This window comes from Danaus plexippus, chromosome 8 (genome assembly GCF_018135715.1).
Source record: "Danaus plexippus chromosome 8, MEX_DaPlex, whole genome shotgun sequence".
Lineage (NCBI taxonomy): Eukaryota > Metazoa > Arthropoda > Insecta > Lepidoptera > Nymphalidae > Danaus > Danaus plexippus.
The window spans coordinates 10096834-10121884 of NC_083542.1; the positions used below are offsets into that span (position 1 = coordinate 10096834).

A 25051-nucleotide genomic window follows, 5' to 3' on the forward strand; every position below is an offset into this window, starting at 1 on the left:
CTTCAGGTTATTAAATGTTTATTGTTTTCGTTCTCGACACAGTCCCGGTCGGTTCGTACAAAACTTCACTTCCATCCACCTTTCAAGTTACAGTTTTATTACAATTTGTAATTACACTTACATCTACCTGACGTTCATCGTACGGCTCTCATGGCCGCCGCCAGCAGCAGTACCGTAGCACTAACTACCTGTCATATTTGTAACAAACCGCCTGTTCTTATTGCGATCTAAACCCTCTATCTTCTCTATTATAAGAATCCACTACACAGTGTATATAATTGAGACTCAGACGGATCCTTGTTCAGTAGTCACAGTCGAGACTGCGTCTCCAGACTTCTCCAACGTTACTCATCAAAAGCGAGCAAGACTGGTGGACGTTGTGTTGGCTACATCGCCTCTTTCGCTCTTCGCTTACCTAACTTACACTACATGCCACTTTCAACCTTATATTTAATTTGCTATACGTGATTAAACAATAATACGACTCTTCAAAATTTAACTACGCGACGTATGCACCAAGGTTCAAAAGAATTGTTAATATTGAGCAGTGATAGATTGGCGACCTACCTCCGAGCACGTTACATCATAATAAATTCGACCGGTGACGCTCTGTTCCCTGAACTCTCAATAATTAAACTAAACTTTATTCTATGTTATACTTAGGTGGAGTAAATACAGTAATAATAATAGAGACGCTTAACGATACAGTCCGGCCCATCTTCCAGACGGCCGGGACGTCCAATATTTGGCATAACTAAAACGATATGACACATTGTCTACAAGATTTGAACAGTCGTCCACAAATAAAACTATCACATTATTGAACTAACATATACGTACATACAGCACTGACTGATTCATTGTATAATGATCGTGTGACCGTTTGGGCGTGTGGGCAGCGACAGGGACCGAGCACTTAATATGAATATCTTATCAAATGCACGATGCTTCGATTATAATAAAAGTGAAGGTATATATATATATGTATAAAGGTCGCGTCCGTCCCTCCGCCCGCTCCAACAGCGACTCCCACACTAATAATATTACAAATATTCTTAAACTACTTCATATAGAACACTAGACGTCTTTACCTTAACCTCACAATATAAATGCATCCGTATCTCAGAGACGCCCCTCACCCGGATCGATTGAAACAGTACCATGATCCGTACCGTGCTACACCTACCACCTACCACCCACCGCGCACTCGAAATGATACTAATATAATAATCAGGGAAAGCGGCACAACTTATCGACCAATAAAAGTCGCGAGGAACACAATCTCACAGATTTTAAAAATATTTGTGCGGAGTTAGCTCCCACGTTAACATCGATAAAGGAAAAAATATAACAACGAGATACCTTGAGCCAAAAAACGGAGTACGTCTAACGTCAGGGCCGGCCGACACTCGACTGACATTTCTGCAGGACCCACGTCGGACGCACTCATATAGAAAATAGCTAAGAGTAAAATTGAATACAGTCGATTAATGGCAGTTACCGTGACCGAGAGCAGAACTCCCAACTCGTCCGCCCCCACCACTGAGCATCGAGATACAGTACGTGTGAGCGTTTCAATAATCTACAAAAATATTTTTATCTATGGAGAATATCTTTTGAATATTTCTATGTGTGAACTATCTCTACCGTGAACTGTCATTTTGTAACACTTTAACTTTCCTTGTAGTCGCGAGAGGTTCGTCTCGTCCTCCCAGGTTCCCGACGCCACTCAGTACTTGAGCAGATCATCGTCCAGGTCTGTGAGCGCGACTTTACTGTCTATCACTAGAACAGAGACAGGGCGATCATTGTTTACGAACATTAAACATTTTTGACAAAGACGTTTCACCTGGAGGCACTCACTTTGGTCCGGGATAGTAGTAGGGCGGAGGTCGCTCGTACTCTGTGGGTCCGTGATAGCGGGGAGGACCCTCTTCCCAGTGCCTGCAACACACCGGTCACTGTGAGACAAAGTCCTGGCGCCGCGGAGTGCTCGGTCGACGATCAAAACATATCAAATGAAACAATAAAGCCGCCGGCTGTCGCTAGTGTCGTGGCTAGTTACTGCCCGAGCCAGTGTGTTTGTGTGGTGAGTTGCTCACTTTGGCGCCATATCATTATATCTGCGCGCGTGGTGTGTGTCGACAGGCGGCGCCAGGGCGTGCGAGGCCCCCGCTCCCTCCGGTCCCTCGGTCCTCCTGCGCGCGGCCCCCCCGCCCTGGGAGCCCCCGAGCCCCCCCGGCCCCGAGCCTGTTCCTCCGCCGCCACGTTTTTCCTTGTAGGCGCTGTAACAGCGCGCCGAGGCTCAATATCTCCGCCGACAACTTCTCCACCGGAACCGATACCATACATCGACTTATTATTAAAAAACAAGCTTCACGATGGCTACTATCATGAATCTTTGACATATTGCAAGTTGTAAAAGTTGACTTTAGAATATCAATGTTCTTAATTAATAATAAAAATTATCAAATATAAACGACAATGTATTTAATAGTATTATGATGGAGACAGCAGGTATCGGATCCGGAAGTGAATTCAAAACCACACAAGATTGCATATCGAAGGTATTCGATCTTAGATCGGCTAACAACATCATGCATTAATAGAACATGCTAAGAAACATTTGAACAGCCAAGTTTAAAACAAGCGCTCGCATCACACTGCCGTGAACAACAAGCGCTCAACCCGTCGCGTCATCGGATGGAGGTCCCTGCTGTGGCAATACGAAAGGAAACTGAATGTATGGACAATTATTAATGGCAGTAATAGTATACGGCACAGGACCATCATCACAACGGACGGATTGATGCTCCTTGGATATGTTAACACAAATAAAAACACACATATGTACATTATATGACTGTATATGAAACTTGAACCGAGAGCTCATAGCCGAAGGCGATGTGCAGAAAGTAGACAAGAGAAGTGGAGTATTCATAGAATTAAGAAAAGAATGTCAAAAGAAAGAGAAAAATATTCCATCGATAAAACAAATACGTACAAGCGATATAGGCATTATATTATTTATATAATTATTTGATTGTAAGTGTAATAAACATGCTGTCGTAGGTAGTGTAAGTGTCGTTGTGCGGGGTGGAGTGTCTTGGACACTCGTGTGTCGTGTGGAGGAGGCATGCTCTGTCGTTACACATGCTACATGGCTCATGACATGATCATTAGTTACCGTCCGTGAGATCCTCTCCCCCCCCCCCTCCTTGTGCCCACCGCCAACACTTCCCAGCGATGCGCCATTATATACTAATGTACTAATGACAATGACAGTTTGAACTAACACTAGTGATTACACATTCCCGTACACCTCGATAACTACCACTAAGTAACGGAGGCGTGGGAGCCGGGCCGAGCGCGTCTTCCAACCCGTCTCCCCCTTATATCACTATCAATTCTCTTCAGTGCAGACAACTATCGAAGCTGTTTTCATTGTACATCAATATCGCCCTAACTCTATTTCCTTTACATTTGCTTCCTAACATACAGTGTTGATATGGAATACAATTTTGACAACAATAATTCGGTTACATTTCATAACAATATACAAGCGTTTTCGATATAAATAGCTTCATGTGACATATGTGAGTAAGGATAATCAGATCAAGTATGTAAAGCATCAAAAATAGCTGTCATTATATACACTACGTTATTACTTCATCGCGCTCCCTGGTGACGGACGGTCGGACTCTGCAAACACCACATCCTTTGAATTGCTAAAGTGTGAGGAAACGTCGTGTGTCACCACGGACCGCGACTACTATAAGCGTCACTGTGTTTCCAATTCCTTGACCCTGTGCGGACAGCGACTAATAAATTCTTCAGTGCATACAGATAGCAAAATAATATTCCTCTGAACGTGTAAACATATAGTCATGGCGAGTATTGTGGAAGCTCGATAAAGGCAAGCGGTCGGCGACGGCAGGCGGGCGAAGCTCGATGAAGAAGCGCGCACACACCTCGTACTGATTGACGGCCCAACGAAACATTACATTAGAAAACTGTGGAATACGAGTGTTCCAGTGTAGCTGACCATACCCGTCTAAACCTGTATGAACCTGTCTGGACACACGAGCCCTTACCGATTTCCAGAACCTAACACTCACTAACATTTGTTAGGATTTGGCAAAGCTTAACTTATTGGACCTTAGATGTAAAATACTCAAAATACAAATACAGGGACACATGAAACATTGTATAAAGGAGTTCTTACAACTATTATATAAAAGTCACAACATCCAAAACGTTATAAACGACATCGAACTTATACAACCATTGAAATGACGTAAAAAGTTCATTCAAAATACATCAAAATGTCTCAAAGCGAGTTGTTTCATAAAAACTTGGAAACTGCTTCGGAGCTTAGCCTACAATGACAACCTCTCGAATACGGTAACGTCATAAAGCTTACTGCTATGTTTAGAACATGATTTGTGCGTTCGGTATTGATCGATCTGATCTTAAGTTCGAGTTATAGAAAACTGTATTTAATGAGATTTTTTCAATGTTACTATTAATTTTGTTTTTGAATTCGTAAAAAAAAAGGTCAACAGAAAGCAATAACCTTACAACACAGCGTCATTTTCATACAAAATCTTAGGTTATCACACGAGGAAGACTCTTTAAAACAAAACGTACACTGAGTCTATGGATCCTGCTATCACTTTTATTACAGTACCTTAGTCTGTGAACTAACGATCTACATCCCGTGCTCTTCTCTCGCAGGTCCGCTCCGTGTGTTGACCCCCCCTCTCCCTCGCTCCTTAACTGTGTGACGTCATAACCATAATCTACTCTGCCTCGTGTATGCCGGACTCGTTGTCCTCGTCTTTGGCGTCAAGGCGTGTCTTGAGGTCGTCTATCAGCTGACAGACTACCTCCCTCCCCTCCAGCACCACCTGCGTCCTCGTGCCCGTCCCCCCCGCCCCATCGGCTGTAGCTCCCCCCCTCCCTCTCCACTCGGCGATCTTCCCCTCCAGGTCGAGGGTGCTTCTCTTGGAGCCGCTAGTACACACACACCGAGTACGATTGTAAGGGGCGCTCTAAGGTCTAGACGCGTCTAGAGCTACGACTATAGTCCGCCGTCGGCGAGGACCCGCGACCGGGGGTCCTCGCCGACGGTCTCACGATGCGTCCTACCGCCTACCGAAATAATAACAAATAATAAAAACTTAAATAAATCAACGGAACATGACTGAGGTCTGTCGAGCGGCGAGGGGTTCGCATGCAGTGACGGCGGCGGGCGGCGTGCTGTTAGTGACATGCAATGAACTAGAGCAGGCGGCGGTGTTAGATGAGGCGCAATATATAGATGGTGCGGACATGGAACACAGACACAGGGAGGCTCTAGCACATTCCACACCCATGCAGTGTGTGCACACTTACTTGGCGAGGGGAACGTTATCGCGGTCCGTGTACGCGTCATACAAATACTCGCTGCAACAGACAAAACGCTGGTTAGCGCGAGCTCAACGAACGACACTCCAGGGAGACGTGCGTCAGGTGTACACACTATATATCAAACTATCATTTATATGAGCAGGGGTCGTGTCGAGGTCACAGCAGGTCACACACGCCGACGGTACAGTGAGAGTCACACAAACAGAATGGCAGTCGGCGGCTCGTGTCCGACGAGGCTACTAACATCACGACATGGACTAGAGCACGAGCGAAAACATTACACCTCACAGAAAAGCTACGGATTCTGAAAAGTAAAATGGTTATGTTGATGACGGTGAAAAAATAAATTAAAAAAACTAACGCGGGTCTAGTCGCAGGCGGGAGACTAGCTAGGAGACTAGCGTACAGTACACTACAGGGGTGAGGGGACAAGCGAGGCTCCGGGGCGGGCCCTCCACAGAACATGCACTATGAGATACATCGCTCACAACAAGAACAACAAACAACAAACACACGAGTGAACGACGCTACGGTCGGTGACGGTCGAAGAGCACACGTCTCGAGCGAAACTACCAACAACCGAATTACAAACGCGTCAAGTACCTACTGCATGTGTGGGTCTCTGTTTGTGTGCGTGTGTGTGTGTGTGTGTGTGTGAGTGTGTGTGCGTACCGGCGGTCGCGTGACGTCACCGGTCGTGTCGGCTGCACAGCGCCTCGCACTCGCTGCGACACAACACACGCCTTACACACGGAACACTGGCGGGCATGCTTCGTGCACGCCGGACGTTTATTAAAGACTACAATTCATATACATGTATGTATGATCGAATTCAAAGAGGAAGCGCGTTTCTGAGTCTCCACGTAGCGGTTAGTAGATGTGATTGTACCGACGCGGGGCCGCGCTGTTATCAACTATATGGCGGTGAGTGAACAGAAAACAAATAATAATTACAAAAAGGATCACACGGGCCATAGTGCGCGGACGACGGTACTCTCCGACGCGGGACGGACGGGACGGGACACTACTACGGGACGGAGTGCAAACCTAGGGGGTGGCTTCGACAAACTCAGACGATCGGAAACCATAGAAACTCAAACTGAACCGTAAAAAAAATATTTCAGAAAAGAACTTAAATTATAAAACGTAACGGAACATAAACGGAACCATTGCAAGTTTGATTTTTTTTAATTTGTTCAAACATCGGCTCCAAACTGCAATCGCTCCCAACAAACAAACAATAAAGATGTCGGGTGAATGATTCTCCTATTAGAATATAAAGAGTCGAGAGGCGGGACGCGGCCGCCTCCACCGGAGACCAGCGCCGACCCTCCGCATCGGCACCTCGGCTGTGTGAGTTAAACGAACAGCGATATTGACCAGGCGTGTGCCGATGCGGAGGAGTCCCGACACACTCGGTAAAGGGAAAGAAGAGCATGGAGTTACGTACGCCTCGACGAGCGGCCCGGGGTAGGGCTCGGCGCGGCGATACAGACGGGCGAGGCGCGCGCTCACACACAGCACCACGGGCATCAACAGGGCGCACCAACACACCGACACCCAGTAGCCGTTCTGCAACACCACGGATTGTATCCGATTAGAGGACGGAGGGAGGAGGTTAGAAGCGGGAAGGGAGGGAGGGCGCTGTTACCGCGGGGAGCACGAAGGCTCGGCAGGCGGCGTCACGTGTTGCGTTGAAGGCGTTGCTCAGCGGCCCGCACCGGCCCACGTCCCGCTCCGCCGCCCGCGCCACCATCGACAAGTACTGCTGGAGACGCTCGCCCAGGGTCTCCGCGAACTCACGCGTCAGCTGGAAACGAGGATCGGACCATCACTAGACTCGAAGAGGAACCCTGACCCCCTAGAGGACTTAGATACGTGTGATACTGACGTTCTGGACGAGGTCGGGCCCCTGAGTGTTCAAGAACAGCTCCACCTCGTTGGTGTCCCTCACGCACGACAGGATGGCCTCCCTTAGCGAGGACTCGTTGAATCGGAGGGCGTCGCGTAGTTCGGAAGCCGTTTTCTGAAAGAGAAATCGTGTCTGTGGTCAGATATGTCTTCGGACGAGTACACAAGGAGGACGAGTGAGAAGAGAGACTGACGTTGAGTTCTTTGGTACGCTCGAGCATGGGTCCGACGACGTCCCGGTGCAGCGAGGACACGTCATCGGCGGCGGCGGTCAGCTCTCCGGCCACGGTCCGGAAGCCGGGGCGGGACTGCAGCGCGCGGGACGTAGAGCGCAGCTGGGTCGCGAGGGCCTCCAGGGACAGTGACGTCACGTTGGTCTCGAGAGCGCCCAGGATACGGTCGAAGTCGAAGTCGGACAGGCCGGAAGCGGCGAGGCGGTCGAGGCGAGCGCGGGCGGCCGGCGCCAGGATACGCAGCGGGCGACCGCGGGGAGGGTAGTCGGTCCGGAGAGACGACACACGCGACGACACGTCCGAGGACACGCGGTCACGAACTGACTCCAGGTCGAAGGCGCGACGCAAACGCAACGTCTGCGAACGGGAGGAAATTCCTCATTACCAGGAGTTCAAATCCTCGACCGGAGACAGACGGAGATACTCACGTGGTATATGGTGCGGTTGGCGTGACAGTCCACCAGCACTGATGTGAGATTGAAGTCGGGGTCGGAGCGCTCGTTATATAGCGATCGCTCTAGCTCCACGAACCGCTCGACGTCTACGAACACGCGACTCCCGCGAGGCTCGCTGCGGAAGGTGACGTCACACGTTTGGTATAGAACGAACAATGAGTAATATTAACAAGGTAAAGGAACTTACGACAGCGGGTCACACACGAGTCTTTGCGCTGCGATTCCGAATATGAAGTAAACAAGCATCGCCACCGCGGCCACTCCGCCCACTGCGAATGTCAGCGCCATTCCGCTGTAGGGATGTGATGATTTGGTTTTTGAAATCGAATGTGATATTTTTTGTTATAATATAAAAAGCTTATCACCATGTGATACAAGACGCTCCAGAGCCCTTGTTGCAGCAGTCGCTAGCACCGTAAACGTCGGGACGCTTCCCGCACACGCCGCACACCAGGCCCCACGACATCACCACCACGATCTGCACACACCGAGGTCAGCGAGGCCCAAGAGAAAAGAAACCCATCGCCCGTCCGACGAGGGCAGTCGCGACGGAACCACTCACCGCCAACAGCGCCGCGGCTACAGCTCTGGTGGGATGTCGCACGTACGGCCCGTACTGTCGCAAGTGTTCTTGTAGTACGTCAGGGGCATGGGAGGTCCGCAGCCGCTCGCTGAGGTTGCCGGCCGCCCAGGACACTTCGTCCGCTACCCTGGCGAGTCGTTCCCCGGTCGCAGCGACGGCCTCCCTGACGCGTGGCGCGTGCTGATCCACGGTACGACGGATCCCTGTGAACACTTGGAGGCCGGCGCGCACATCCCGGACCATGTCGCCGTCCACCAGGCGAGACACGTTGTCCAGCAGCTCCGACACGTCCGGTATCTGTCACGATTCGAATACACAGTGAATATCGCTCTAGTAAGACGCTTCACCAATTTATCGAACGTATCACTCACCGTTGGAAAATATTTATCTATTATCTAATCCAGGAGAGCATGAAAGAATTTAAATCTGTTAAAACGAGAACCGTGTAAGACTAGAAGCGTCGGGAGAGCGGGGTTCGATACCTTGTCGTACTGAATGTCGGTGTAGAGTTGGCCGATCTTGTATTTTTCCTGTAGAGTGACGCACTGAGGCTCCTGGCAGCGTGCTAACGTGTTGAACAGCGAGGCTTTGACGCGGCGCAGGCCCTCGTCGAGTGAGTCAGCGCCGGCGCGCAGGGCGGCCGTTGCGGCTTGCACACGGCGCAGCTCATCGGGTACACGTTCTAGCGTAGAAGCAACCAGCTCGAGGCGGCGCACCGACGTCGCGTTGGTGAACTCGTCTAGTTGTCGCAGGACCACCGCGCCGCCCGCCGCCAAGGAGCGATCCAGCTGAGTCTCCAGTTCACGGAAGTTATCGACGAGAAGGTGTCGCGCGTGACCAGCGCTGGCGTCAAGGAAAGTGCGTGCGTCCCTCACTGCCGCACGGACGACATTCGGAGCGGCGCTCGCGCCCGTCTCCATCTGCGAGTCGGTGACGAAGGCACAGACCACGCCAAACAAGAACAGCGTCAGCAGTCCGATGAAAACTATTGCGAGGATCCCCTTGAGACAGGCGTCATACTTGCGGTCGAACGGCCGCCGCCGCCGCCCGACCCTGCACCACTGACAGCAGCACCAGAACAACCTGTCCGCCAGTTGACAATGTAATCAGTAATACTAATTAACTTTGTCTCAATTCAACAGATTAGTCATATTAGTGTAGTGTATCTGGCTGTTTAATTATGTATAATATGTACCCTGAGAGCGGCAGCACGGCAGCGAACAGTATGACGAGCACAGCCACGGCCAAGGGACCCGCGTAGTGAGCCAGCAGAGACCTCCACTCCGAGCGAGGAGACGCCAGCTCCACATGTCCGTCAGACACCGACACGATACCTGCCACGAGCAAGGAATATGAAACAGGACAAAATATAACATTACGTACTGGAATTGGTGTTCTCTTGTTCTCTTATACTTAATATTATGTACATATATTATTAATAAATGACAAGTTCGTGTCTAATCTTCTCGTATTTTGTGTCAAGTATCAACATGTCCATCAAGTCGCGCGATGACCATGGTTTGTTGTTCCAAAAGTTTCCCAGCAGCGGTCGCTCACTGAAACGATACGTTAATGCTGATGGCGGTCAGACAGACAGTCAATGTGTTATAGCGACGCGCAGACCGGACGGGAGCTACGAACTCAATATTATTATTTCCAACCTGTTATAATACCATAATAATATAATCTCGTACAGTTTTCCACATCATAACGTTAAGTATTTCTATCCTCTTCCTCATCCTTCTTCCCTTTTTATTGAAAAAAGATTTTTCACTTACAATATCAATGTGTGTATGTAAATATGTAACGACACGACGTGACGTAAAAGGCTAGAAAATTATAGTTGGTGTTGCTATTTGAATGAAGTTCACTCTCAACTTTCAAACTACAAGGAATTGCGGTAGAGCTACCCCTGCTACATTATAGCTCAGTAGTTACAAATTATTGTTGAAAAAATCGTGCCTCTGTGATTATTTTTTACCCAAATTATTTTCCCTTCATTCATATTGAAACTTTATATAGCTTATAATGTAAACATCAAATACCCTTCCTCATCTGACAAATTCCTTAAGCGATGTCCGCAATTCCATAATAATGTTACATATGTAGGTGTCGTACGCGGCCGCGGGGATTCGAACCTTGGCCGTCGCGCGCTGTTGAAGCACTCACACATCATACACTACAGTTACGTGACTCGATGTAACAGGTCGTAATAGTTTTGATTCATCTATCTACTGCTGCCAAGGTAAGAATCAACGACGCGGAGCAGATTCGTGAACAACGGACTGTTACAACATTAAAGACAGTCTGTTTACCGTCTTAATACCATCTACGCTGCAGGTTGAAGTCAAATTACAAATGAAATTATTTATACCAGCCTTACCCAAAGTGGGCGATAACGTCTCCTTGACCTAAAGGTATGAGACCCAGGAGTAAGAGGAGGTCTTTATGTAGAGACCTGGGGGTGATTTTTAATTTCATTAACCCAGAATACGTTGGTGGTTTTTTAGTGGGTGAAAGACTGAGGTCGCTAAAATTATTTATTCTCAAAGCGGGCAGTACAAAAAATTAGTTTGGGAACTCCTGAATTATACCCAAATTCGATAAGGAGTGGGCAATTTTGTTTGTTCGTTGTCGCTACTAACGTGTACAACGTGTTCATTGTTGTCAAGAGCTGTTCGCTCTTTACCTTCCTTCTTATAGTTATTGTTACCAACTCCATTGCACCATGATCGATGGCTTCATCGAGGTCAAGGACATCAGATAACTTTATAATTGTATGTGACGCGCTCGTTTCCTTCATTATAACGTAACGTAAAGTAGTAGTGAAGAGAGTTATTTTTAATAAAATTTTGAGTCAAATGTCCCGGGCAGGACGTCGTTATGCACGGCGCCGGATGAGACGGGACAGGACGCGGGAGGAGGGGGAGCAGCAGCCCTTTGTGAGAGACGATGGATCAATACACGCCGCCCTCCGCCATCCTCCGCCCGGTGCAGACGACGCCCCGGTTTGTGACTAGCGCAACATGGACACACGTGTTAAACGAATGTTCAATGCATTGACTTGTTATAGATTCACTCGTCCACTCCTAACATTTCATGTATTATAGGAGGTGTGCTTCTTTTTATCCTTTTATTCTTTTTATCTTCTTTTTATCCGCCTTATCATAAGCCCTCGTAAATTTCCATTTTATTATAGTATTTATCGTATTACGAAGTACATAACATCGTCATGTGAATCGTGTTATGTTTTAATAATTCAAGTTATACATTTATTAATAACCATATCGATTAATATCAAACATTATCTTGAAAATTTTATTTCTGGTTTTATTAAACTTTGAAGTGCCCTTTCGTCCGACCTTAATCAACCATAAGAACACATCCCACCAATACATACGTAATTGGTTATTATAATCTATAAGAAACGTAAAGAAGAACTAAACCACAGTATATTGCAATATTGTAATAGCAGAAAGACTCTGGTCCGGGTGTGCGAGGAATCTTCATACGTTTAAAATGTAGTAACCATTTAGTGGGGGTGCTGACAGAGGACTGGGGGATGACACAAGTCGTGATATAAAAATAGGAATAATTAAATATCATTTATTAGGTAAGGATCTGTTTATAAAGATGTTGTCCTGATCTTGAAAACCAGCTGCAGAGACAGCTAACTGGTTCGGCTTGATTCGATAAAATGTCAACCATCTCTCTGAGATCGAGATGTTCCGCTCTCCGAAATATCTTTTACCGCGAAAGACTCCATTTGATAGAGACGCGTCAGTCCTCGGACAGTAGAGTTTATTACTCATTAAAATGTTGTGATATAGTTAAAGTATTGTTTAATATCAGAAATCCGTACAGAGATTTTTCTAAAATACATTAGTACATTTTTCTAAAATACATATACAGTAAGACCTCTACAAGTCGAATATCAAGGGAGACGCCAAAAAATTCGAGTTAGAGAGTTTTCGCCTTAGACGGATTTTTATTCGACATAAAGAGGTTGAGATGCATTCTTATAAATTTTGAGTTAGTGGTAAAATAAACGAAAAAAATCTGAAAGTCGGTATCTTATAGTTATTCGAACTACAGAGATGTAGCTGAGTCTCAAATAATCGAGTTGTAAAGGTTGTAAAATAAAACATTGCTATGTTCGAGATACAGAGGTAAAATTTAATTTTTCGAGTTATGGAGGGAACATTTGGGGTTTCAAGAAAGGGAACAAAATATTTTTTCTAGATTTGGAGGTTTTCGACTTATCGAGAATCGACTAAATATAAAAGTCATCGCCTCTCATGTCTTGAAATGGAGTTTGTTATTTTAATTTGCTGTATCTATTATAGTTAGTGTCACATCAGTTTCCGATCATTGTATTATATTTAAAAGGCAACAAGTGACTCAACAGATATCATCAACTCGTGAGTCATGGTTGTTAAACAGAAGAAATTATACGTCAACTGTTGCTAAGATGTACATGAAGCTGATCTTATCAGTCGCAGACACCTTGTTATCAATACAGTTAAAACAGCCGGGAGATAAGAGGAATGGGGACTGAGAGGTGTGAGGTGGGGGATTATGGAGACAGCAGAGGTGAATGTTTAGGGGGTTCGCAACGATATGTGATTTGTGATATTAAAAGGACGTTATCATCTTCCAACGACCATCGACGAGTCAAATGTGACTCGTTTTCAAGCGAGGCACACTACTGACACACATTTATGATTTATAATTGCTTTCTCGACATTTTACTGTTCCACTTAAAACGAACAAGCGCGCCTTCAAAAACTTATTTTATTTTTGAATCGCACATAATCAATGTGTAAGCTGTAAAGCTACTTCCGATACATTGTCTACTTTGACTCTACTAATTATAAGGTGCTGAAATTGTTTGACTATGTATTTTGTCGCAGGCACTTGTCTCAGCAACTTCTAGAAAACTATAATTTCCCTTGTATTATACCAACATTCTACAATCAATAGGATCAATAATTGCAATAACCAAACCAATAATAAAATTTCAAAATTTTAGCGATACCTTTTTTCTTAACAACAAAAAAACAAAAAGTTTTGCAATTGAATTACTTAAAATTACTTAAAATTTTAATATTTCAATATACTTCAGGAAAAAAAAGGTATAAATTTATAACCTATATAATAATACGACTATGGGATCCAATATGTATTTTCATCTAAGGTCTAAGTTGTAGTCTCGTTTATAGTAGTGTGATGTAATTCTCAGAATACTTAGTATTTTCAACTGTAACTAGACAGATATCGACAAATAAAAATTTCCTGACTATAGCCTGTACATTATTCTCTCCGTATATTATCGTTTAACTTATCTTCTTACTGTCTCCATTGTTTTCTTCTGATCGTTACTCATCCTTAACATCAAGTGCACTTTACGGAACACGCTCTTCAATCTTTAGTTTTTACTTTTTCTGCAACTTCGTTTGATGTCGGTCACACATTGAAGACCCATTGTAATTTTTTTTTAATTAAACCCAGACAATAAGTTAACTAATTGAAGTGACGACGATAACTATGAGTAGTGTGCGAAATGCGTTTATGTTTTATATTAATGAGGACATGTTCACTTGTTATTGAATGATGTATGATATAATATGTATGGGGAGCCGAGACGAGATGAGTCGGTGACGGGAGCTCCGCGAGCCACGGATGATAACTACTAAAGTACAATATTATGTTACTTATAATGTAACGTGACATACAGTATCCTATTTTATCAGTCGCAGACTAAAATGTATAAAAACATTGTTATATGAAAACCTTTTCTTATGGAATAAGAGTTATCATGTTTATTTATTACAAATTAAAAGCACGTTTAGCAAAGAGTTTTTTACGCGACTTTTTTTACATTGTGTTTAACAAAACATACAATTTTTAATTACAAAAAAAACTACCTTTCAAAGATGTACAGTAAGAAGTGTACATCGCTATCAAAAGCCTTTTCAAGTTCTACGTGATGACAACAAAAGCTCTCCCTCGCCTGGAATATTAGTCTTTAGTTCCTTATTAACGTCGTCTCTGTTTTGATGAAAGAATTTTGAAAAACAAAATTAGAAACAGGTGATAAACTGAGAACGGGTATCGATATAAATAACTGTCAAATATAACTGTACATAGAGTAATGTGGGTCGATATAGCGACCAAATAAGCGAATAAGAAATGCAGCAACTATAACGAGGTTTGATTTTCAAAAAGAGCGAAATGACTTTAAATTACAACAAAAAAACATCAAGGACTTATTTATTTGTACCATTCAATCTGTCATCGCCCTATATCTATCGTGACGCTGTTAATACACGCTAGAGGCATTGTAGAGCCTCTGTTCCCGTCTCCGGTCGTCACACTTCAAGGAACACCTTCTGCTCCATTGTCTCCATAGTAATAAGAGTTCGCTAAAATAAACATTCTATACACGAGCCTGGATACAGCTGCATCGCCAGGTACAGGAAATACTCTCTATATTTACAAAGGATCGCAATCGAACCCTCAGTGACAAAATTTATTCTTATATTTGTTGTGTGTTATTGCAATATGACGAATAATAATTATAATAACATATGGCACATGGGTCTGAGAGAGAGGTGGCGATGTGATACTGGTTTTCTATAATTATTGCCACCCATCCGGCATCGTCCACTGACGTGAGTCATGAGGCGGTTCTTTCTCGGAGGGAAGCGATCTGTCCACACGCTCATGTACCTAGCCTACTGCCACTGGAGACATCTCACATTTACATTATATAGAAACGTTACCATAATGCAATTCTATTTCAGTAACAAGCAGACGACAGCTGTACATAGTTAAGTACGCGACATCACTTGTGGTTTGACGAGAGGTTCTCTGTATTGTTCCATCGCTATAGGATTCTCTATACTGACTGAGCTTCATCCCAATCGGTTCAGTTTTACATACGTATCCACAATACTAGGACACGACAACGCTGTTGTAGAATTTTATCGAGATGAGGATCATCAGAACGGAGACGGTTAGAGGAAATATTATACAGAGACATCATGCAGTGAGGCGACCAGGACGTGTCCGCGTGACTTGGTGACTCACAACGGATTCCTTAACGGGGTTTCGGCAATAACAAATACTTGTCAGTTAATTTAAATTATTGAACGTTTTCCTCGGAATGTGCAAAAATACATAGAAGGAGTATAGCGTCATCATCCTTAGTGTTTAATATCAAAACTGGATGAACATAGAAGGTTGTCTTAATCAAACCAATAGTTATGTGTTAATATTACCGATGACGGGTACCAGTTTTAGCCACTGATAAAAATGTATCAAGCAATAGTATCGACTTCTTCTTGTTTTATTCATGTGTGTGGGTGCATGCGTGCGTGCGTGCGTGCGTGCTCGTGCGTGTGTGTGTGTGTGTGTGCATACAATCTGGTAGGTATATTGTATAATTTCATCCAGTACTTTTATTAATCTCATTTCCTTCTCGTTCTTGTAACTGCCCGACTTCTTTTATTTCCTAACAATCCGCTGCATAATATTTCTTGTACAGTATGTTCTCATGTAGCACAGACGGCGTCTACACACACACTGCAACAAACTTTATATTCAGACAATACTGTGAATCTTATATTCTCAGTGATGATCATTGAACGGAATCTATTCATTAGCGATCTTCAAGGACATGTTCTTAATCTTTACTGTGTACCTATCATCTTGTTTCACGTCAGTCTATAAACCTATATTAAAGAAAAATATTGTATTTCGTGTTATGTTCCCTATTTCTGACGTTTCGTGCATGTTTATTGGTTATACTGGACGTCTCTTCTGTTGCTCGACTTATCGTGATATTTAATTAATCGATGTGTTATCGGAGGCTCTCTTGTCACACAAATGATATCACTAAGTACCAAGGCCGGGACGACTATTATCTCTACCACCTACAGCACACTCATACACAGCTACCTCATATATACAATGTCTATGAATGTATCTCTCTGTGTGTCGTCTCGTCCTTAAACGATGTTTCATCTCATCAACAGAATCGCGGGCCAGTCTCTCCTCTACTATTACAGATATCCCCTGCTCTTCCTCCCCTATAGTTTACAACTGTCAGACTTTGGGATCACTCCAACGTCTGGTGATCGTATTACAAGACTGAGGGACACAGACGTAAGCCACACTTCATACTTCTTAACAATATAAATACGTCACATTTTTATGAAATGTAACTTTCGATGGAACTTTTTACTTATAATGCTGTTGGTGGCCGTCTGAGCGAGGTAATGAGAATTGTTATTAATAAATGTCGTTACGTATACGTAAACTTTAAGACTTCATAATGCGTTTGAATACTGTTCGACTGTACTATACGATGGTACGTCCCCACCGGAGGAGCGGCTGCATATGTGTGTGTGTCTGTGAGGGAGAGGGAGCGGTCAATAGATTCGACCTCCTCTGCGCCTCGCCAGCCGAGCTGTACGTAAATAAACGATCATGAGTCGCTCTACACAGTCCACAGTCCACGCCAGCGCTGCCGGACTGCAGCCACACTTGTGACGGTCGAGCTGATGCTCCGGGATGTTATTGTCAAAGTTCGCGGACGGCGTATGGTAACAATCATCGATCGTTACAATAATAACCGTCGGTAGAGCGGCGTGAAGCGCTGAGGTCGCCGCTAGACGCAATGCAGATCGACCCAGATACACTCGGCTCGGCTACAGACGAACTCACAAACGAACACTCGGACTCATTACAACCCGGCCCCATCTGACACAGATACTGTCTTTTATAAAATAATTATATAAGGCACATTTGGTGCAACGGCCCTTGATAATAACAGCTATAGTATCATGTATAAAAATATCATCTTTATAATAGAACATTTTAACATTGTTTTCGAAAATTAAACGTTTTGACGAAGGCGCCCCAAGTGTATCTCATTATTATTATTATTATGTTTGTTCTTCTTTTAACTCTTTATACATTGACTATTGTTAGTTTTTGTCCAAAGACGTAATAGCCTTGCCCAACGTCATTTGAGTAACAGATATGTAACTGTTGTTTCATCAACACTTTAAACAACAAACATCAACGTTTGTTTTTAACGAGCACCATAAACAAATTCATCCTACCAATATTTTAGATGTGATACTTTATGAGGACTTATGTATACATGTATGTTCCTCGTTCACTCAAAAACTGCTCGTAAACGGATGTTCATTACAGTTTACGACAAAGTATCTCAGACATCAGAATATGATCGTCTATAATTTGTCCTGATACTCCGTGTAGTTCCCTCGGGATCACGGCCTAACAGCTGTATAGTTTATGAAGTCACATGACGCGAACTATAGGTGTCGCTGCTCGTCGACTCCCATATCTGTTGTTTCAATACACTTCATATATTTCTCTCCGAGTCTAATATAAAAGGACGCAGTCGCGGGCAAAAACCATTGTTACATATTTTATACAAAACCATTATCTCATGTACTTTTTTTTTTAACATAAATGAAGTCAGCCGTATCAGCTTCGACAGCGTCGCCGAGGAGGACAGTGTTTCAGTAATGTATCGGTATTCGGTATTGACACAAGAATATATATAAATAATTCTTTTACATGTTGATAACAGATCGACGACGGTATGGCCAGGGAATACTGATTCAGCACTTTGGTAATGGCGTAGAGCGGGTCATTATCAGGGAATAATACTCGTTAACAGCATACGCCATGAGGAACTGATCACACGGACTACATCATAATGAATATTTCATGTTATTTACAAAGTACCGATAAATAAAATTGCAGTTTCTGTTTGCGATATTTATAATAACCGTGTTTTCCTAAATGCATAGGTTGGACACGCGGTACATGTAGCGAAATATTTTATATAGTGTGTCGTGATCTTGAATAGAGAACATGTTGATAAATATCATTATATAACAAGTCATCGCCTCCACAACAGACACCACACTGTGTGTCTGTGTGACCAGGCAGCATCGGCCGATGACCTCGCCACACACACGCACACACGCGACATACATAAATAAATACAGTTAGTTAGTTAACTCTACTGGTCGTTCATCAATAAGTCTTCGATAACTACGCTGTTTATTTATTTATGAAGACCATACACACATCCAATGACGTTCGGTCCGTGTCTCCTCCCTCTTTGTCCCGTCATGAAGTCCGCCGTATGCATAAGCGGATCATCTCAAAACTCGTAGCTTGTGAACGTTTAAAGAACTAGCGGTCCTGGACAGTACAACTCGGGACGGTTCGTGTAACGTGAACGGAACTCACGCTCCTTAAAAACTAATCACACGCCGTATTAAATACACGATTGATACACATAACATACATGCTAGAGATAACCTTGATCATGCAACCAGCGGAGTGAAGGTACACAAACGAACCCAAAGATTTAGAACGTGTGTGTATGTGTGTGTCTGAACAACAAAAACAAAAACGTTGTTAATAGTCGATTAAAACTAACGATGCAATTAGTGTTAAATAAATGTATGAATGTGTTCAGTGAGACGAGACTCATTGAGGACGGACTCCAATAAAACAAACAACGCATTGTACACTCACTGAATGTTTGAGAAACGTTTCCGTGTAACGAGTGTTCTCTTTACCTCGATCACATTTCGTACAAGCTGTTGTTACTAACACAGTCCGTTCATCCCAGACCTGTTCCTCCTCACATAACAATAAACCATGGGAGGGCGCTGGGACCACGTCTCGGCACCTTCAACACGGTCCTTGGCCGTTCATTCATGATAATTATAGCCAGGATGATGTAGATTGTAATGAATAATAAAAAGTAATACTTGATTGTCCAGTTGAATGCCCGATGCCCTTTGTGGCGATCAAAGATATCATTAAAATATAGTTATTTAAAACATTCGAGCTGTCTGCCAACTCCTATACTAGCGCAGTGCCGCAGGTGCCCTCGTGCTAGATTCCTACTGACCTATATCACTATTGCTAAAAGCCTCTTCAAATTGGCGCAGCTCTGCATATAGTGTTTATGATCCGCTCCGACCCGCCTCGTGTTTGTTTATATTAAATGAAGGCAAATCCTCTCACATTGTAGCTCCCTCTTTTTGTTACTAACTCACAAACGAGGCTTTGTCCGTTTTATTTGATAGGAGTTCAAACTTGCACTTAACCGCGCACCACTGTGCAGGTAGTGCAAATAAGAATTGTTTCGTAACTTTTTGAAATGCCTTATTTTTTTAATGTGGTCAGGTGTGCAATAAATGTACCTTATATAATTTTATTAAATTTTTTCCAGATCTCTAGCCTGCCACTGTAATTGCAAACCTCTATCATTTTATTTTTATATATTTTATCGTCCCGATGTGTCTCACGGCGCATAGAAGTCAGGCTTGGAACCCTCTTGGTGTCTAGTTCGCACGTTCACTTGCTGTATAATTTGGATATAAATCTTATAATATTTTTAATTAAACCTCGGATCCTGAGCGAGTATCGGCCTTGCGCTATCACCTCGTACCGACGTCGACTGACCGCAGCTTCCTCTTACAATGATGCATGATGGTATTATGACATGGGGACTCGTAGTACACTTTAAAGTATATATTTGAGGTTCAAGTATATAAATGCCGTTAATGGCGTTATCAATCCTATTTGACCGAACACTTACAGCGAAGTCATCAAATATGTTGATTTAAAAAGCTTAACGTGAACAAACAATAAGGATAATATAAAAATTATATATCAGTGAGTAATATTTGTGAAAATTTAGAAAATAAAAAAATATAGTATGGAAGACAATGAAATCAAACAATCGTCAATCTTTGTCATCTCGATCGATCTGTAGACGGAGTCTTACATGTGTATTGTGTATTAACACTACAAACATTGATATTAGGTCAACTGAAATGTATCGAATGATTTTAGAGACTTTACATGTCCAAAATTATCCTGTATATTTTGTATTATATATTTTCCAGCGTTTATATAATATATCGCAGACGGCGGCGGGGGCGAGTGAGTCACGAGAATGACGTCACACAACAGCCTACAGTAACGAGGTCGCATGAACAACTTTTGAATGCACTAACTAGTAACAAGCAACCAGCAAGCTACCAGCGACAACTAAGCTCTCAGAATACGACGTAATTTACGGAATGTTTCGTTAATATTTTGCATATTTAATATTTATCATAGTTAAAATTATTCTCACTAGATGTGTTTTTTACCAACTACTAGCGGATGACACCAACTTCATTCACATGTGTGTAAAACCTCAACACTCCTCATATTGTTGTAGGTGTGATGTCTCTAACCCGTGCTGTGAGGATAATAATTGTCACATTGTGACCTACTGAACTAAACACACATGGCTTCCGATTCTTTACGACGTCTTTTAAAAGAATTCAAGACGACTTCACAATGTTTGACACAAGACTGGGTCTTCTACATCTGAGATGAGACAGATAAAAAATTCAATACACATTCAAAATCTAAAGGCAATGTGCTACACGTGTGTCAGAATTGAATTGTAGTAAGGGAATATGAGCACAACCTACAAATAGGACTTGAAGGAGAGCTGGCTTCTTCTGACTTCTCAACTCAGACTGTTGTATACCTCAAACCACAAGCAGTAGAGTACCAGATTGACTGCAGATCTGAAAAATTTCTGCCCTAAATATACCATATGGCTTACAAAATTACACCTGGAGATTCAACCCCTAAACATATACAAGAAGAAGACATATCATAAAAACAAGTGACAATTTTATGACGTCGCAAATTTCTTGTCCCTAAAAAAAATGAAGAATGGAAAGAAATAAGATTACTCTATGATACTGTACAGAATAGAGGGAGCCATCAACTGACGACTAATGATCGTCATTCAATGATGATGTTATAAAATGAATTGAACGAGCTCCGCGCGACACACAGGGACGTGAAACAGAAAAACCTGTAACCTCATAAAAATGCTCTAAAGAAACATTCCTCAGGATAGCAACAGGAAGAGAACAGTAGGTGATAGTTGTATCATTATATCAAATGTATGTGTTTGTTAACTTATCTCAGTGGTTATTGGCGACGTCAACGGTCTCTGTGTGTGTCGTATGGATGAGATTTATTAGATCGTACAGTGACAATTTTTTTTCGTAAGTAACTTCACATAAACACTAAACCTTTTCTTCATAATATGCATTGTCTGTGCAGTGTGTATCGACAACCGCACCGCTCGACTACCTTCTGTAAATCAATCGATCCAATAATAATGAAAACGAGCAATAATCTGATACATACTCGTCTAGTGTTATTGTTATAGATTAAATAGTTTAGAGGAGGGGTTGTAGTTGTAACGGTGGTCATGAGGTAAGCAACAGATAAACACAGACGAAGATACAATGTGACTATATAATATTCAAGTAATTGTTTAAAAATAAATAAATTGAAATATTTATCACAATGACCATAATTACTGAATAACAAACTCGCTCGTTAATGGAGCGAGCCATTACGACTCTTTATAAAAGGTTTCTTTCAATTTGTATTGTTATTGCAAAGTTGTCGAGGGAACTGGCTGAAATAAGAATCGGGACTGGTACTGTCGGCAGAGGTCGCCTCAGAGTTCACCTTCAGTTGTATGTAGAAGGAAGAGGTGTATCACATGGCCGGCTCATGCTTACAGACACTACTCACAGTTATAGGATAGGTTCAGAGTCATAAGACTCGGAATAATCTAACTGAGGTCTTACTAGACAGCCTTACCAGAGACAGACAAGGCTTACCAGGTTGTAGACTCACTCACCAGCAATAGCTCCGGTGACTACTAACCATGAGTGCGACACACTGGATAGAGGATGTGAGGTCAAAGAACTGTGACATGTCATCAAGCTATTTCACCCATCAACATTGATCTGTACATGTTAGACCGACTTGTCTGTACACCGGGGAGAAGTCATGACACAGGATGTCATTTATACAACACAAGAGCAACCTCTAGCATCCTTATCATGATCATCACAGAGGCAGACAAAAGGTGACTAGAAAAAGAATCAAACCAAGAAGTTCTTGTTCAAACAAGTTTTTATTATTATCATGGAGGTGTTTCAACACTCTGTTGAATGTTGAGTTTGTAGACACACGGCTTGTAGAAATGTAATCATCTTCATGATTCACATGTTACAGTCAACAGAACAGACACACTCACACACACACACACTCAAGAATCCTATTATCTAAAGAATAAAATATGCAGACCCACTCCACCACACTCCACCTAATGTGATGTTCAAAAGAATTGTGAGAGTTCTAAGAAGAGATAAAAATATATTATGCAATTAATGTTTATTGTAAATATCTGGTAGAAGCTTTGTGTTATCTGGAATAAGATTTGTTTGTAAAAAATATGACTATTATTATTTTGTCATTTTAATATTTTTTGATCTCAACATTACATATTCATCACTATATCTTTATGTAATTTGGTGAATTGAATTATTTTTCATTTCTTTATTAAAAATATATAGATTTTTTATAAAAGACATAGCAGAACAAAGGTGAAGAAGTCTTTTAACCTCTCTTTTCTCATAGTGTGCAATAATTGCACAAATGACAGCTTTCAAAATATTTAGATTGATTTAACTTTATATTTTGGGAGCTTCATTTGTTTGTCAATAATTATTATTACATACAAATACCTACATCCGGGCTCAGTGGACTGTACTGTGTTTCATAAATATCAACAGTCCACTAGTTCACCTTGTCACTTTCTATACTTGCCAAATGTCTTATGAAGCAATGTAACATTATATTGTTACAAGTTATTGATAACTACGAGAAGGAAAAGTAGTGCAGTGGGTGGTTTTCACATTAATATTAGTTTATAATATAAAAGACTGTTACGAAATCGAATGAACTGACCTTCAGGATACGCCTGTTTGTTAGCGATGAAGTCTATGATGGTGTAAGTGGAGTTGTACAGGTGTCCCATGGCCCGCATGTCTACCTCCACCCGCGCCATGTAAGTCACGTTGATGATCGGTTTGGAGTAGTTCACCTCCGACATCCGCATTACATTAGAAGTGCCCTCACGAAAGTGATCCGTGATATTGGACAGCCACGTCTGGCCCGACGCTAGGCCCACTAGGGCCACTAAGGCCACGGCTACAGAAGCCTTCCACATCTTCATCAGATAGATGATCACACCATTACACACAATATAGCTTCACACACATTATCAGGATAGCACTCGATCTAATTACTTACAATACAATACAATACTCAGGTAAACTATATGTTTGCAAAACAAACGTACAAAGATACCCGCTCACAAAACATAAATAAACACTATAATATTGAATACTCTACGATAACCGTTGATTATTTTTCAATGTTATTGACGCTCTTAGTCATCTTTTTTTACAAAATATTTTCTTTGTCATTTAATAAAATTAAAATGACAAACAGTACAGCTCTTGCAATGGGCGAAACGGTGAATGAGTATTGAGCAGATATTCTATGAAGACTGCAGTTTAAGTTTGAATGAATGAAGATTGATTTAAATGTTGTCAAAGCTACAGTAGCGACACCAACTTCATTCGTTCATTTGATACTTGCCACATAAAAAAAAGGCTAAAAATCAAAGAATTAAATAATACACTAGTCTGGATAAATTAATAATATATAGTTAAAATTTTATTTAAAATTTAAAAATGTGTACCGAGTAAAATAAAAAAAATACATAAATTTATATATAATTTTTAAAAAGTATTATTGTGAAAGCCCAAGTAAATAACACCAGTGAACCTTCACATAATATAGCGATTTTCGCAAATTTATTAATCGGGAAGATATTTTTATATTTAAATCTACAACAAAATAGAAACTTACTAAAAGTTATTCTGAATGGATATTTCTCAGGGCTTTTAAAGTATCTGGGATCCAATATAAACCGGTTATCAAAAAAATTATAAAGATATAAGCTGCCCCAACGATGTGTGATTTGAGCTCTTAGGCTTTTAGGGATCCTACAGACTACAACTTCAACCAGCGATTATCTTTTATAACATTTGAAATTCTTGTATCTTCTTGGGAAAGAAAAACGAGTCAGAACCCAGAACTCTGTTATGCCGGAGCACTTGTGTCGACTTTCACAACCAGATTGTGGTGGTGAACCTCCCTTCTCCGAGTCATCGTCTCGCTGACACTTATTCAATAACGAGTCTCTGCGATTTCTCTTATAAATAGTACAGACTCATGAGTCACATAAAGACCGAATGGAAGACAAGGTACAAGGTCGTTCTAACTTCTAACATATCGGCCATAGGCCCTGATGGCTGCGACTTATAAGGTTTTTGGCCGTTATTTTGAAATTATAATTCCTAAGGAAAGCATTATACAAAGTCAGCATTCATTTATATTCAACGTCTAAAACAACGGAGAATTCGAGTACAAGGTTTCACACGGTT

General features: G+C 42.4%; 1 protein-coding gene across 4 annotated transcripts; it reads right to left on the minus strand.

Moving 5' to 3' along the window:
• Window position 1: 1 nt before the first annotated feature.
• On the minus strand, window positions 2-24155 carry LOC116771044 (prominin-like protein). 4 transcript variants are annotated; one of them, XM_032662727.2, is made up of 15 exons: window positions 23505-24151; window positions 9790-9928; window positions 9077-9677; window positions 8574-8891; window positions 8377-8489; window positions 8199-8303; window positions 7985-8126; window positions 7518-7913; window positions 7304-7438; window positions 7064-7222; window positions 6863-6984; window positions 5398-5448; window positions 2103-2285; window positions 1864-1944; window positions 2-1785 (listed from the first exon to the last, which is right to left on the minus strand). In XM_032662727.2, exons 1-15 carry the CDS (start codon window positions 23770-23772, stop codon window positions 1773-1775), a joined length of 2826 nt encoding a protein of 941 aa, XP_032518618.2. In that variant the 5' UTR covers window positions 23773-24151; the 3' UTR covers window positions 2-1772. The 4 variants fall into 4 exon arrangements, with proteins under 4 accessions (XP_032518618.2, XP_061377192.1, XP_061377193.1 ...); XM_061521208.1 differs by having other exon boundaries at window positions 2103-2275; window positions 23505-24150; XM_061521209.1 differs by lacking the exon at window positions 5398-5448.
• Between the last annotated feature and the right edge of the window lie 896 nt (window positions 24156-25051).

Excerpts from the sequence above, each read along its gene's own strand:
- LOC116771044 (XM_061521208.1), bottom strand. The coding sequence starts at position 23,772 with ATGAAGATGTGGAAGGCTTCTGTAGCCGTGGCCTTAGTGGCCCTAGTG. Across the intron at positions 8,127-8,198 it reads CTCGTGTGTGACCCGCTGTC|CGAGCCTCGCGGGAGTCGCG; the intron begins GTAAGTTCCTTT and ends CACCTTCCGCAG. Across the intron at positions 1,945-2,102 it reads TATAATGATATGGCGCCAAA|GCACTGGGAAGAGGGTCCTC; the intron begins GTGAGCAACTCA and ends GGTGTGTTGCAG.